This window comes from Prosopis cineraria, unplaced genomic scaffold (genome assembly GCF_029017545.1).
Source record: "Prosopis cineraria cultivar Desert tree isolate PC_DT_omini unplaced genomic scaffold, ASM2901754v1 PC14, whole genome shotgun sequence".
Lineage (NCBI taxonomy): Eukaryota > Viridiplantae > Streptophyta > Magnoliopsida > Fabales > Fabaceae > Prosopis > Prosopis cineraria.
In genome coordinates this window covers 14,169,016-14,185,055 of record NW_026555345.1, presented here as the reverse complement: position 1 = coordinate 14,185,055, position 16,040 = coordinate 14,169,016, and the positions used below count along the sequence as shown (strand labels likewise).

Genomic DNA, 16,040 nt, shown 5'->3' with positions numbered 1-16,040 from the left:
TAATAGCTGCTCGAAGACCATTAACACAAGCTTCATCTTCTGCTATGTTGTTAGTACAATCAAATTCTAATTTGATGGCCACTGGAAATTGTTTTTCCTTCTGGTTTGAAACGATCACCGCTCCTACCCCATTTCCATGCATGTTGGCGGCTCCATCAAAGGCTCCATCAAAATACATTTCCCATTCTTGCTCTTCATTGTTTCCTTCACCACAACCTTCTTCTGTAGTGCATATGCCTTCATCAGGAAATTGAAAATCTAATGGCTGGTCATCCCCTAAAGGATTATCAGCCAAGTGATCTGCTATTGCACTACCTTTGACTGACTTTTGCATCACATGCTTTATATCATATTCTGATAGTACAACTTGCCATTTTAGTACTCTACCAGCAATGTGCGGGCTCTCAAAGATGTATTTAAGTGGGTCCACTCGTGAGATTAGCCAGGTAGTGTAGTAAAGCATGTATTGCCTTAGCCTTCTAGTTGCCCATACTAGTCCACAACAAGTTCGCTCAATCACCGGATAACGAGCTTCACACTCATTAAACTTCTTGCTCAAGAAATAAATCGCTCTTTCCTTCTTTCCAGAATCATCAAGTTGACCTAGCATTGCTCCCATTGAGCGGGTAAAGTTGTTAGGTAAAGGATTAGTGGACGATCTGGTGATGGAGGTACCAAAATCGGGGGATTTAACAAATAATCTTTAATTTTATCAAAGGCCTTTTGACAATCATCATCCCATGTCTCCTTGCAATTTTTCTTTAACAGCTTAAACATTGGTTCGCAAGTGGCTGTTAGATTGGCAATGAATCTAGCAATGTAATTCAATCGTCCCAAGAAACTTCTAACTTCTTTCTCTGTTTGGGGAGATGGCATTTCTCGAATTGCTCTCACTTTATCTGGATCTACTTCTATCCCTTTACGACTCACAATGAATCCCAATAACTTCCCAGAAAGAGCTCCAAAAATGCATTTGTTAGGATTCAATCTTAGCCGATATTCGCGTAATCTCCCAAATAGCTTTCTAAGGACTCCAACATGACTCTCATTCTCTGCTGATTTAGCTACCATATCATCTACATATACTTCAATTTCTTTATGCATCATGTCATGGAATAGTGCTACCATAGCTCGTTGATAAGTTGCCCCAGCATTTTTCAAACCAAAAGGCATTACCCGATAACAATAAGTTCCCCATTGGGTTGTAAAGGTTGTTTTCTCTTTATCCCTTTCATGCATAGGGATTTGATTGTACCCTGAATAACCATCCATAAAGGAATAGCGATAGCTTCGAGCAGTATTATCGACCAATACATCAATGTGGGGTAATGGAAAGTCATCTTTCGGACTCGCATTATTTAGATTACGATAATCAACACACATTCGAATCCGACCATCTTTTTTAGGAACAGGAACAATATTTGCCACCCATTGTGGGTAAGTTACTACCTCCAAAAATCCTGCTTCTAACTGCTTTATTACTTCTTCTTTTATTTGCAAGGACACCCCCGTGTTCATTCTCCTTAACTTCTGTTTCTTAGGCTCGACCTTGGGAAGTAATGGTATTTTATGAGAAGCAATGCTTGGGTCTAGCCCAGGCATGTCTTTATATGACCATGCAAACACATCTATGTATTCTTTGAACAACTCAATCATTTGTTCTCTTTCAGGATTATCTACTATTTTGAGCATTCTTTGATCCTCCTCGGTTCCCATATTAACCATCTCAATCACTTCTTCATGTGGGCATATTCCCTTATCACTCAATTCAAGCATCTTTGAAAAGTTTGGATTATGTCTTCATCATCAGACTCACAATCATGCATATCAGTGGCAACGAATGAATCATCTTCACAGGGTTTATTAATCTCTGGGTGGGAGATGGAATCAGAAGAAACAAAATCCCTGGATAATGAATATGGAACGAGATAAAATAAGGAACAGGAATGAAACGGAGAAAGATGTATTGAAGTAGATAGGGTGGAATAAAGAAATAGACATGAATGCAATTGAAATTCATTTTCATGAATTATGTGTATCAAAAGTTTGCATTAGTGAATACCCAAGATCTATTACCTAAACCTGGGCTCAAAAGTGGATAAAGTAGGAACAACATAATTGAAACAATTACTCTAAGCTAATGACATCATTGGCCTCTTCAAACTCCCAATTCGCCAGAACTTTGTTGGAATCATCGACTGCAATTGAGGCACTTGTTCTGCATGCTACATCTTCATTAAAAGAGATCACTGAGATAGTTGGTTTATATATCATCGGACGGGCCTGGGAAGGATTCTTTAATGTGTGGAATCTCCAATTTACTAGCCTTTTTGCCTTTTGCCAAGCTTGCTTTGTCTTTCATCTGGTCTTCTAGGGTAGGCTCATACCCTAACCCTTGGCGATTACAATTATCCAAAACCTTAATTGGACACGTAATTCCTTGTAAATGAGAGCCTAAACCTTTCCCTGGCATAAACCCACTCTTCGTCATGATTTTAGCCACGACGGAATTGATGTTGTGAGTACTATCGCAAATATCTTCAACCTCTAGGCTTTGAAAAGAAACTCCATGATCTTTCTCTGCAGCCTCAATATAAGGGAGTGAGCTTGGTTTGCTCACCATGATTTCCTCCTCTCCTTTAACTGCTATAATTCTCCCATCACTGATGAATTTAACCTTTTGATGTAAGGTAGAAGGAACAGCCCTAGCAGAATGAATCCATGGCCTTCCTAGCAGCATTGTGTAACTTGGGTCTATGTTCATGAGTTGGAAATCCACCTTAAACCTGCTTGGCCCTATCTCCAGGGAGAGACAAACGGATCCTAATACTTCCCGTCTTGATCCATCGAATGCTCTTACCACAATATTACTTTTATGTACACTTGAAGCCTCTAGTGATAATGATTCAAATGTGGAGAGCGGCAAGACATTTAACGCTGATCCTCCGTCAATTAATACTCTTGCGATTATGAACCCTTCACATTTCAAAGTGATGTGCAAAGCCTTGGCTTGGTGGACAGCGGTTTCTGTAACTTCCTCTTCCGAAAAGGAAATGGTAGAGGAGGCTTTTACAACATTCATTACACTTGCCACCTTCTCAGGGGTTATATTAGGCTGCACAAAAGCTTGATTCAACACTTCTTGCAATGCTTGGCGATGCGCTTCGGAACTCAAAATCAAAGAAAGTATGGAGATACGCGCTGGAGTTTTCTTCAATTGGTCCACAATGCTGTAATCACTTTGCTTCATAATCGAAAAACTCATCTTCTAATTTTTCCATTTCTTTAGGATTATCTTCCTTTGGCCTGTTAATACTTGCATTTTTCTCTTTTACCATTTTCCTAATGTAAGATGGTAAGTATGGTTTTCCACTTCGAGTAACACCCCCTTGGTTTGCCATTTCATTGCTTGTCCCGGCAATCAACGTTGGGTTTTTGTGGTTCTCCACAATGCTTTGATATTTCCACGGGACTGCTCGATCACTTTCATAGGGAAAGGGATGAGGCGTGCTTATGGTCAATGTTGGTTGTCTTACGTGAGGTACAAGATCTGCAGAGGCTTTGTTTATCACAAAAGAGACTGCCTGAACCCGTTCTTTTGGGCTCGAATTTTTAATGACAAGCTCAACATGTTTTTTTTCTACCATGCACACTTTGGCGTCTCCCTTCTTTACAGACACGATCCCTAACGCCATCATTTTTCTAACAGCTCCTTTAAACTGTTCACAACTTTCTATGTCATGGCCTATTTTCTCCTGATGATATTCACAGTATCCAGGCATTTGATCACTGATATTATTCGTGAGGAGCATTTCTCGCATATAGCCATACTCCTTTAAGTGAGCATAAAGCTCATTCATAGGCATCCTGATCCTTGCGGAGCTTTTGAAGCACGCATCTTCTTCTTCAATAGCGTTGACTCGTTTTTCGTGATTTGGGAGTGGATCAGTAGTAAGGGTAGAGCTTCCCTCTTCTTTAAGCTGGATATGGTTAGAATCAACTAGGTCTAGCACATTCCTTTTAAACGTCACACAGTCTTCTATTGAGTGCCCAGGTGCACCCATGTGGTATTCACAAACAACATTTGGATTATACCATGCCGGGTAAGGCGGACCAAGAGGCTTATAAGGTCGCGGACCTAATAATTGGGCTGTCAAAAGTTTATGGTACAATTCAGCATTTGTTAATCCAAAATTGGGCCATGGGCGACTATCCCTGGATTGGACATTTCTCCTCTCTCCATCCTGTCCGTGCTTGTTAGGCCTGAACCCAAATTGTTGCTGTCTTTGATTCCTTCCCTCTACTTGATAAGGGACTTGAGAATTGGTAGCTGCTTGTCTTATAGGTTGAATATAGTTCACATTCCCTTCTTTCTTTTTTTGGTCATAGTTCTTTCGTGAACTACTTTCAGCTTGAGAAGTGGCTATCTTCCCTTCTCGTATGTCTATGTCAATCCTTTCCCCAATTACCATTAAATCAGCAAAATCAGTGACATGTGTTCCTATCATGTGTTGGTAAAATGGCTTAGGCAATGCACGGATGAAGTACGAGCAAAGTTCGGAATTAACCATTGGAGGTTGCACTTGCGAAGCCACTATTCTCCATCTTTGAGCATATTCTTTGAATGACTCTGATGATTTCTTGGTCATTGCTTTCAATTGTTCTCTGGTCGGAGCAGTATCAAGATTGAACTTGTATTGTCTCATGAAAACATCCACAAGGTCTTTCCATCTTTTGATCTTGGTTTGGTCTAGTTGCATGTACCAAGTCAATGCGGCTCCAGTTAAGCTTTCAGGAAAGAAGTTTATCAGAAACTTCTCATCTTGTGACCATATGGACATCTTTGTGCAATAGGCCCTCAAATGATAAATTGGGTTACTTGTACCATCATATTTATCGAAGCTTGGCATCTTGAATTTCTTGGGAACATCAATTTCTGGGGTCAAACATAATTCTTTCAAGTCTAAGGAACCCCACGTGTTTGATCCTTGAAGAGCCTTCAATTGATCTTTCATCTCTCCAAGTTCTTCTTTCAACTCCTTCTCTTTATGTAGCACTTGTGGGATTTGGAACATGTAGGCATGATCTTCCCCAGGACCATCCGGTATGTTAAAGGCCCCTATCCCAGAATCTTGTTTCTCTGGCGTGGGTACTTTAGGATCTGATCTTCTGTTTGGCTCAATTGTTCTATTAGCCGCGTTCTCATCTGCTACGGTATTCTGTGGTGGGTTATCATCACTCCGTCCTTTTAGAGCCTCTGTTAGCAATTTCATCATGTCACTTATTTCGGCCATTTTAGACTCCACTGCAGACATCCGATCATTTAAGGTCGCTGACTCATTCACGTTTGAATTTTCCATTGCACGACTACGCGATCGTGTGTTGTATGCTCCAGTGGCGGGAATCTGGTCAACTGAGTTTTTCTTTCGAGGCGCAATGTTGGCTTACCTGTGTAACATAATAATTAATTTTAATAAGTTTTACCTTTATTTTGTTTCGTAAGATATCCAGCATTGTGTAGACATAAGGGTTTCACGACACTGGCACCCTTTAAATTCCTCCAGAAATTTATTATTTCATAGGGGATTTAAAGTTGACCATTGAATTAGAAGGACATTGGATCCTATCGAAATTCAAGGTCTTAAGAAAATGATGGTAGTACAAATCAATCAACAATTTCACAACCACAAAGCGTCATGTGGATCCTCATACAATGATTCAAATGTTAATACAGATTTAGAACTTTGTCACGCTATTGAGTTCTTTTACAATTTCATTGCACAAATGGAAGAATTCAACAATCTCTAATGGAGTTCCTCTAGGGAGAACCATGCCTTCAGCTTGCTTAAATGCTCTTGCAAATTCTGGAATTTTGTCATTAGCCAAATCAATTATCTGCCTACATTTTAACATCCACTCTTTGGTTTCTTCTGTTTGATCAAGGCAAAGTGATTTCCACTCTTCTAAGACTTCATTTTGTTGATTAAGCCTCTGAACAAAGTTCTGTGCTGTCTCAGCTGCACTTCCTCTCACCCTGGCTAGTTCATTCACCTTCCTTTCCAATTGTCTTGTGAGCGTATTGATTTCTTGCTGCATCTCCTCAATGGGTCTGATGTCTTGTAATTCCTTCTTCAATGCATCATTTTCTCTGACTATTTTGACAAGTCTTGCTTTAGTACTTTGAACTTTGTTATCACTAGTTTGCACTTCCCTTTTCAGTTTGGCATTTTCCTTTTTCAATTTCTTAGTCTCAGGTGTTTCTTCAAGGTTATGCCCTTCTCTTTCCTTTGCTAGCTTCCTCCGTAACTCAACGCATTCGTTTTGGTATTTTTCCAATTCTTCTTTATTCTTAACTCTGAGCTAGCAAGCGCTTGTAACTCATTTTCCTTCATCTTCAAGCATTCAACCAATTGCCCATTAATCTCTTTCAAGTCATTGCCTAACAAGGGATTTTGAGGATGAAATAAAGGATTTGCTCCTTGAATCATACTCTTCAGCCAAGTAGTGTATTCTGGACTTGAGTTTACTACACGTATCCCTAGCTCAATCTTCCCTTTGTAACCTATCTCTTGCCATGCTTCTTTGACATTCTGGTTTGATAACTTTGTCCCATCCTCCTTATGTAGAAAGTATAACTCCTGCACCTCTTTCTTAGAAGGAACATTTTGCTTATAGGCCAGTTGCCTTAACGCTAAGGAAGGGTTATAGTTGATACACCCTCTGGGTCCCATTAAAGGCACATTCGAAAAGTCACCACAATGGTAAATAACCTCCTCTTTCCACCACCAGTCTAGTTTCCATAAAATGGAACTTTCTTTAAGTTCTGAGAAGGTTCTTTTCCAATCCATGTAGCTCATTCCGTCAATCACGAATTGGCCTTTAAAAGACATGAGTGGATTACTGTCTGAGTCGTTCTTCTTTCTGAAAGGAAGCGTCTTTCCATAAAGGTGGCCAAGCATCCATAAATCCAGTAATGCAATACAACAATTGACCTTTCCTTCCCCTTTATTGTGACATTGAGTTAAGGTCAAGTACGTTTCTGCCAAGATTGCTGGTACCAGATTCACGTTATGGTATTCCATCATTTGGAATACACTAATGGCTCCTAAGTCAATTATGCCAATTGATGATGGAAACAGGATTATTCCATATATGCATAAGGTAAAGACTCTGCAAAATGTAACCCAAGCCTCTTTTCCTGCCAAAACTTTCAAGTGGGCTTCTACATCAGCTCTTGAGATTCCCTCTGTTTGTCCTGGGCAAACCATTCGTACCTCTTCCTTAGGAATTTCCAAAATTTTCGCTATCGTACCTCGAGATGGTAAATACCCAGGATAAAGATATACTGCCATGTTCTCCTTAAGGGGCATTCTCAAAATTTCTCCATATTCTTCCAAAGTCGGTGCCATTTGGAAGTCTTGAAATGTGAAACATCTTAACGAGGCATCCCAATATTGGCTTAATTCCATTATTGCATCATTATGTATTGTGACCGACAGAAGATCCAAGATATTTCCATATTTCCTTTTAAAATCTTGCATAATCTTCCCTTTGATATGACGGCTCAACTCAATTAAGGTTTCCAGCGGCTCAACTTTTATAGATAATTTGATCCCTTTTCCCTGATATAACTTTCCAGTGTGACTTAGATTTGTACTACCGTCGAGTGCCATTTATCCCTTATGCCAATTTCACAAAGATTCTGGATAACTCACGGTTCCTGTTAATCAAAACAAAGGTTAATAATATACAATTCTCATAATTTTAGCAAGCTATCTGGCTCACTTTTTTTTAAAAACCCTCTCCTCCAGACACTTATTGCACCATAGGGAGATGGAGTAAACAATTAATGGACGAGAGGTTTAAATCCCCTACATGATTAATGTTGAAAGGTTTAGCCTTACAATCTTATTTTTGAGAAAAGAGAGAAAAAAAATGATGAAAATGATTTTGATAACAGATATGCAAGGAGAAAATCCATTCTCTCCTTAATGTGCTTATTACCCCATAGGGAGAAAGGGATTAATTAGCCTACGTGCAGCTAAAACTGACACATGGCTAAAGTCTCAACTTTAAAAATAACTCAATGACAAGAGAAACTATTTAATTTGTGTTTTTTTTAAAAAAAATGCGAATACTTTGTGATGACATGCTATGACAATGATGCAATAAAAGAGTAATACTCTCATCCTGCGTCCTATTCAGGGAGACTTAAGTTCATAATTGGGTGCTCACTAGAATGATTGGCTACTAGCTGTTGTCTGAAACGTGTAATTCACGGGTGGATGTATATTCCTAAAAGGCTCCCAAGATGCCCTCACACATAGGTGAAGACCTTACTTAATAATTTTGGCCCTCCGAGAACATAAGCTCTACAGGGACCAAATTTATTAGGCAAGTAACAGCTTGGGTGATGTATTCATGGTAACCTCCGAGAGTTCAAAAACTCCACAGGGAAACCACTACTAACCTCTACTAACCTATGGTACTCACAGACCCGGGTATAGGGCCTAAAATATGTGTGTGTCAAATTGTGTAAGTGTATAGTGTGATGAGAACATGCAAGCATGCTATCTTATTCTCATATGCTACCCAACTCCCAACTTTAATCAGATCAAATAGAGAAACAAATATATGTACAAATAAAAGTCATCTATCTTAAGGTTTATTCCGCGTGTTATCTACCTTCAAAACATGTTATAAAATATAAAAGGAAAGAGAAAAGGGAAAAAGAGAAAGGAACAAGGGACACATAAATTTAAAGGGATAATAAAGATAAACCATATTATATTTTGAGCACAACAGACTTATAGGCTTGACTCTCTAACTATCCCCAGTGGAGTCGCCAACTATCGCACCAGGAAAAATGCGACGCGGACGGCGCGCGAGTGGATTACCCGGCCTTCGCGACGGGAACCGGATCGAACGAGGAGTCGCCACCAAGATTTTGAGGTAAATCTCGGGAAACCGGTTAAAAGGAGGATAAGGGTGGTCTGCAAAATCAGAGAATAGGTTCGGGAGTCGGTTGAGTGTGGGGAAGGTGTTAGGCACCCCACAACACCCGTTCGTCAGAACAGTTACCTGAAGTTTGTTGTGCTCTTTTAGTATGGTTTTATAATTATTTTAATTATCCCTCTTGTATTCATGTGTTTGATAAAAAATGATAAGAATTATGTGAGAAATGTTTATTTATTTACGAGGGAGGACGGACTTGACTCAGAATCTGACTCTGAGGCCTACGTACCCTGTGATGGGGATCAAAGTCCACGTAGTTCGGACTTAAAAGTTGTTGATATAAAAATATTTTTTGAAGAGAAATTAATTATAAATAATTCACCATTTTGCAAATAAAACAATTTCTGAAATTTTGATATGTGTGTTTTAAATTGCAAAAGGTAATTTAATTTTAATTATTTTCTCCATTTTTGAATTTTTGGGATAAAGAAAGGAAAGGGTTTAAAATTACTTTTCTTTATATTTTATGATTAGAAATTTAATTGCAGTTCCTGTAGAACCTTATTGATTCATACGGTAATGCAATTGCTCTAAGTATCTGCGAAGATTCTGAAATCTCACATGATAGAAGAGTTTGGCAATTTAATTTATTTATTTATATTCTTATGTACATTTTAAGTATTAAAAATATATTTTAAGTATGTATATACATGTTTTGAAGAATTTTAATCATCATACCTGCAAAGCCTTATTGACTTATGCGGTAATATGATTATCCTAAATATCTACGGAGATTCTAAAATCTCACACGATACAGGAATTAAATTTAATTAATTGATTTCATTAATTATATAATATATATGTATATATATTTTAAAAACTAAATCGTTATATCTGCAGAGTCTTATTGACTCACATGATAATACGATGATCTTAGAAGCCTACGGAGATTCAAAAATCTCACATGACTAAAAGATATAATTGGTAAATATGGTTACAATTTAAATATATTAATTTGGTTAATTAAGTTTCTTAAATTGTATACTGTATGATTATTTACAAAAATTATTTATTTATTATAAAAATGGATGATCACTATATCTGCGAGGATTTATTATCCCACACGATAATATGATTAATTTAAGTCCCCAAGATTCTCGTAATCTTACACGGAACTTAAATGGATTATTTAGATTATAAAAAGACAGTTGGTTTTAACGGTTGGTCATTGAAACCATTGATTGTACATATAAATTGGATCTCTATACCTGCGAAATCTTATTGATTTACACGGTATAAGATCACTTTAAATGCCTGTGAAAATTCTTAAAATCTCACACGGCAAGTTAATAAAATACAAGAAACCTTCTCTTATTCATTTATTTTTTTTTAGATGAGAATTGAATTCTCTCCTCTTAATCTTTTATACAATTGTACATGTGGATAGAAAGTGTCATACGGTATGAGTGTAACAATATTATTGACAAGTAAAGGACCTTAGAATTAATGGAGATAAAAAAATAATGCTTATACATGTTAATATACACATTTAAAGACCTCGCTTAATAATTACACTAATTCTGTATTTGAAATGAAATTGTGCCTAATAATCAAATTTAGCTTAGCTATGATAGGAAACAAAAATTATCATTTGCAATTTCTCTATTATTTCTTTTTCAAACCCTCTTTTCTTAAAAAAAAAATATGACAATTGCAATGAAATCACTTGGGAGCTGAAAAATATGAGACAAAACATTTAGACATGAAATCCATTTTGGAATAGTAAACAGAAATTAAACACGTATATTTCGGATTCAGAAGCAAGAACCTGCGCGTATGGAACGTCCAGATCTGTCTCAGCCTCTTCTTTCTCCTCTCCGTTTCTGTTTCTTCTTTCTCCTCTCCGCCTCTTCTCTTCTTTTCCTTTCGTGCTCTATTTTCTGTTTCTTTCGTACGTACGTTTCTCCTTCCTTTCTCCAGCCAAAAAACGCACTCCTCTTCTTCGTTTCCTCTACTTTGTTCCAGCCGGAATAGCCTTTCTCCCTCAGCCTCTGTTTCACCTCTTTCGGTCCTCTCTCTCCTCTGTATATATTTTTTTACGTTGCATCCCCCTCCTTCTCGGTCACTCTTCTCTTCTCTTCTCCTTCGTTTTTTTTGTGCTCTGTTTTCTGTTTCTTCTGTCTGTCTGTTTCTCTCTTCCTTTCTTTCAGTCCAAAAAACCGTCCCTCCCTCTGTTTTTCATTCAGTCTTATATAGGGGATGGAAGAGGTGAATCATTGCTTTCCTGCTCTGCTTTTCCTTTCTGCTGCGTTTTCTGTGTGCGCCGAAGTCTGCTCTGTTTTTCTGCGTTTTTATCTCTATTTTCTGTGCTGTCCCGTCTGCTTTCTCTGCTGTGCCATTTCCTTCATGCATGCGTGCGTCCTTAGTTCTGTTTCTTTTCTCCTGCCAGCCGAAAGTATATGCGTACGTGTTCCGGTTGTTTACTGTTCTTTCTGCTCTGTTTTGCTTCTCCTGCGTTTCGTGTCTGTTGCCTCTGGTTCTTTCAGCGTCTGCAGCTCATGTGTTCGTGCGTTCTGCTGTTTCTGTCCTTTTTCCTGCTGCATGGCCGAAAGTGTATGCTTATTTTTGTTTCTGCGCCTCTGTGCCTGTGTTTCTTCGCTGTTTCTGCATTTCTTTGCTGTTTTTGCATTTCGTGTTTGCTGTCTCTTTGCTTTTACTGCTGTCTGGCTGAGAGTGTATGCGTGTGTGTACGTGTGTTTCATGTGTCCTGATGATGCTGCATGTATCTGTTCCTTCTTCTTCTTTTTCTCTTTTTTTATTCTTTAATGCCCTTTTTTTTATTAATTAGATTGAGGGGGAGAAAGAAAAGTTTAATTTTAAAACATATATTTTTAAATGAAAAACAAAAGATTTAAAAAAAATTTAAAAATAGTTGAGTCTCAAATATTGATTCCCAATATCTTTGAATTCTTTTTGAAAATATAATCCTAAAAAAAAGGATTAAATTTTATTTTTGTATTTATTATATGTTTTGATTATTATTATTAAAAAAGAGTCCGGACAAAATACGGTGTTCATAGTCAGATTAGAATAAGACGGTTTGATTCAAGTGGGATTGAGCTCACTGTGTGTTATACCGTGACATAAGCACATTGTGCCTCAGTGTAATGCCCAATTCTACACTTTAACATGTATGAATTAGCTTGAAATTTCATATGGAAACTTGGTGAAAGAGGGAAGCATGAAAGGAGATCATGAGTAGTTGAGCTAAGGCCTCTATTTAGACAAGATTAGAAGTTGTTTTGGATTCTCAAACATCCAAGTAAGCTTGCTAACTTTTTCTCCTCCTTCTCTAATTCATTTTTTTAAGGGTTGGAAGATTTGGAGGTTTTGAGTTTTGAGTTAAGGAAGGTTACACCTAAACCTTAGGTGATGTTTGAGCTTAATTTAAGCTTCTTTAAGTAGGACAAGTGTTAATTTGAAACTTAAGTGTTAGGACCTTGGGTCCGGATATACCTTAAGCAAGTTTAGGATTTGTTGGAGTTGTTTTTGTAATGTCTATCTTGACATTACCAAAACACAACACTAGGGGTGAGCAGACAACCTGCAACCTACAGGATGCGCCTGGACCCATTGAAAATAGGCAGGTAAAAACCCACTGATTTAATTGAAAACACAAGCAGGCTGCAATTACGGGCCAGTCCATATATCTTATGAACGGGTAGGATGGGCTACTCGTCCTAGCTCATTTTAATATAAAAAATATGCCTTTTATTAAGCAAGCTAGCAACTGGCACAAGGCACTTTGTGTTTTGGGCTTTTAGCTTTAGCCTTTATCAGAGTCAAAAATGAAAATATTATTTGCCAATTTTCCATTTGCCAAAATCAAAAACCCTTGGTCCCTCTCCCTCGCAATTGCAAATTGCAATCTCATTCGCACTATCATTCTCGGCCTCTCGACTCATACTTCAGGTCATTAAGGCCTTATCTTCGCTATCGTCGTTGAAGACTCTTCATCCTTTGACTTTTTTCTCAATGCTGCTACCTCGCTTTGTCCCTTATCTCAGTCTTACTTGTCTATCATATAGTCAATCTTCATAGTCTTGCTCATGGCTACTTAGTACTTAGCTATCAACCATGGATTAACTTGCTTTATTAGCTACTCATACATGTCTTCCTGCTAAGCTAAGACCGGGTAAGTTATTAACTTTGTAGTGATGAGTCTCTGACTCTGCCTCTGCTTTTAACTGTGGATTCTGCCATTTATAGACTTTGTGTCAAAATATAAACTGAGTTCTCTCAAATAAATTTATAGATTTGGGTAAATCTATTATAAGTAATGGTTATGTTAATTCCATGGTTCTATTTCTCAGCTCACTCAGCTTCTTTAATTAGGATTTCATGTATTAGAATTTAAGATTCCTCTCATTGTTTATCTCAGTCTCCTAGACCCTTTCATTCCATCATAGAAATTAGTTTAAATTGTCACAGAGAATGAATAACGAAGGCATTAAGTTTTTAATTTGCCCTTAATATATATATATATATATATATATTTATTATGTGTATGTTTTGGTTTCAGTTTTGGTTGCTATTTAAGATTAAGTTGCAAATTTTGAGGAGCATTTTCATTCATAGTTATGATTATCCATTAATATTGTATCCTAATTTGTATAGTGAAGAATTGGATGTTTATGTTGCATTATCTTTTGAGATCATGAATTTATTAGTACATAAAACTCTATAGCCGTTATTGCGTCTCCTTAATTTTTTAGAATTTAAAAGGATAAGCAATATCCATACCCCTAAAGCAAATGTGGAAGAAGGTGATATTAAAACTAAAGCTATTGCGTCATCACATAGTCCCACTACTCGGGTAGAGAATACCACAAATAATGAGGGACAAAAACAAGCACTTGCTAGGAAAAGGAAGAAGTAAAGGTCTGAAGCTTGGAAGCATTTTACAAGGATGCCACTTGAGCAAACTAAAGGGAAGCACTGTGCTAAATGCAACTATTGTGGCATGGATTATGCAAGTCATCCTTCTAACTATGGGACTAAAGCACTTTGATGACATTTTGAGAAGTGCCAAAAGAATCCAAATAAAGCCAACAAGTTGACACAATCTTTATTCTCTATTACTTGTAGCCAAACAATGTCAACATAATTGTTCAATCAAGAGAGGTGTAGGAAGGATCTTGTAAAATTTATAATAAAAGATGAGATGCCTTTTCGAGTTGTGGAAGGGAAGGGTTTTAAAGATCTATTGTATGGACTTGAGCCTAGATTTCAAATCCATTCATGATGGACAATTGCTAGGGATTGTTACAAGTTGTATCTTGAAGAAGCAAGACATCTGAAGAAATATTTTAAGAAATCTAAAGTTCATGTGTCTGTTACCACAGACTGTTGGACTTCAATCTAAAATGCCAACTATATATGTTTGATAGCTCACTGGGTTGATGAGAATTGGACATTGCAAAAATGAATTTTAAATTTTTTTGTAATTGAAAACCACAAAGGAGATAAAATTAGGAAGGAAATTGAGGGATGTTTATTTAGTTAGGTTATTGACAAAGTATTTACTATTACCATTGATAGTGCTTCTTCCAATGACACTACAATTTTATATTTAAAAAAATACTTGAGGAAATGGAATGGCCTTGTGTGTGATAGAGAGTATATGCATATGTGGTGTGTTGCTCATATTTTGAATTTGATTGTTTCTGAAGGATTGAAGATGATGAATAAGTCCATTGAACTCATTCGACATGTGATAAAATTTGTTAGATCTTGTCCAACAAGGTTGCGTAGATTTAAGGAGCTCATAGGAAAGCAAAGAATTGATTCAAAAAGTATACTTAGTATGGATTATCCCACTAAGTAATTTTAATTATTGTTATGAATTGTTAATTAATGTTTATTTTTCTAATATTAATTAAGATTTGTTTATGTTGTTAGGTAGAATTCGACATACCTTATGTTAGAAAATACTATGAAGTTCATTAAAGTTTTTTGATCGAATGGAGGAAGAAGATGAAGATTACAATGAATACCTTAAAAAGAAAGTTGAAGAAGAACCTCCTAGTCTATATGATTGGGGTGTTACAAAGGAGTTTATAGTCTTCTTGAAGATGTTTCACTCCATGACATTAAACTTTTTTATATCAAATTTTGTGACATCTAACACATGTTTCTAAACAAATAGCTGCAATGTAAACCAAGCTTAAGACAAGTGCAACTAATTCTAGTACTCTATTGGGTGAGATGGTAAGAAGAATGCAAAGTAAGTTGGATAAGTACTAGGGTAACGTAGATAGCATGAATCCATTGTTGGTAATCGTAGTAATTCTAGACCCTAGATACAAGTTTAAATATGTCCAAGTTGCTTTGGAAAAATATGTATTCTTAGCCTATACAACATGAGCTGGTCACAAAAAAATCATGGATGTCTTGCATAGCTTATATAATGAATATTCGAAGGATGTCTTTGATGGTAAAGCTTCTCAAACTCAAGCAAGAGCGGAACACATAGATGACAATATTGGGGGGAATTAAGATTCAATTCTCAATGATGATGTCTTAACAATCATGGATGATGAAATAATGAGATAGTTCTATACAATTGCAAGCATTGAACACTAAGAGGAAAAAATTCAAAGGTGGATGAATATCTTCATGCTGAGTTAGTTGCTTCTCGTGATCTAAAATTTAATGTTTTAGCTTGGTAGAAAGTGAATGCTTTTAAGTATAAGGTCTTAAATTTGATTGAATATGATGTGTTGGCTTCACTTATCTCTATTGTGTCTTCAGAATATGCTTTTAATATGAGAGGTCGAGTACTGGATACTTTTAGGAGCTTCCTATCTATAAAGATTGTTGAGGCACTCATTTTCCTCAAAGTTGGCTTTCTCAACCTACTTTCAAATTGAAAGAGCTTGATGTTGATAATTTTAATGAGTCTGACAATCTTGTTGCTAGTAATTTTATTAACATTTTTACTTTATATTAATTCACATTGTTCAAATATTAATGAATATCATTTTCTTAATGTTTTATAGAGGAAGAATTAGGGGCTCCATATT

General features: G+C 36.8%; 1 protein-coding gene and 1 pseudogene across 1 annotated transcript; both read right to left on the bottom strand.

Moving 5' to 3' along the window:
- Positions 1–1,383, bottom strand: part of LOC129292335 (uncharacterized) — an 11,240-nt pseudogene extending 9,857 nt beyond the window's left edge.
- A 4,907-nt stretch (positions 1,384–6,290) lies between these two features.
- Positions 6,291–7,673, bottom strand: LOC129292334 (uncharacterized). Its single transcript, XM_054929906.1, has one exon. It carries the CDS (start codon positions 7,671–7,673, stop codon positions 6,291–6,293), a length of 1,383 nt encoding a protein of 460 aa, XP_054785881.1.
- Between the last annotated feature and the right edge of the window lie 8,367 nt (positions 7,674–16,040).

What these genes read in the sequence shown, in the direction of transcription:
- LOC129292334 (XM_054929906.1), bottom strand. Translation starts at nt 7,673, where the DNA reads ATGGCACTCGACGGTAGTACAAATCTAAGTCACACTGGAAAGTTATAT.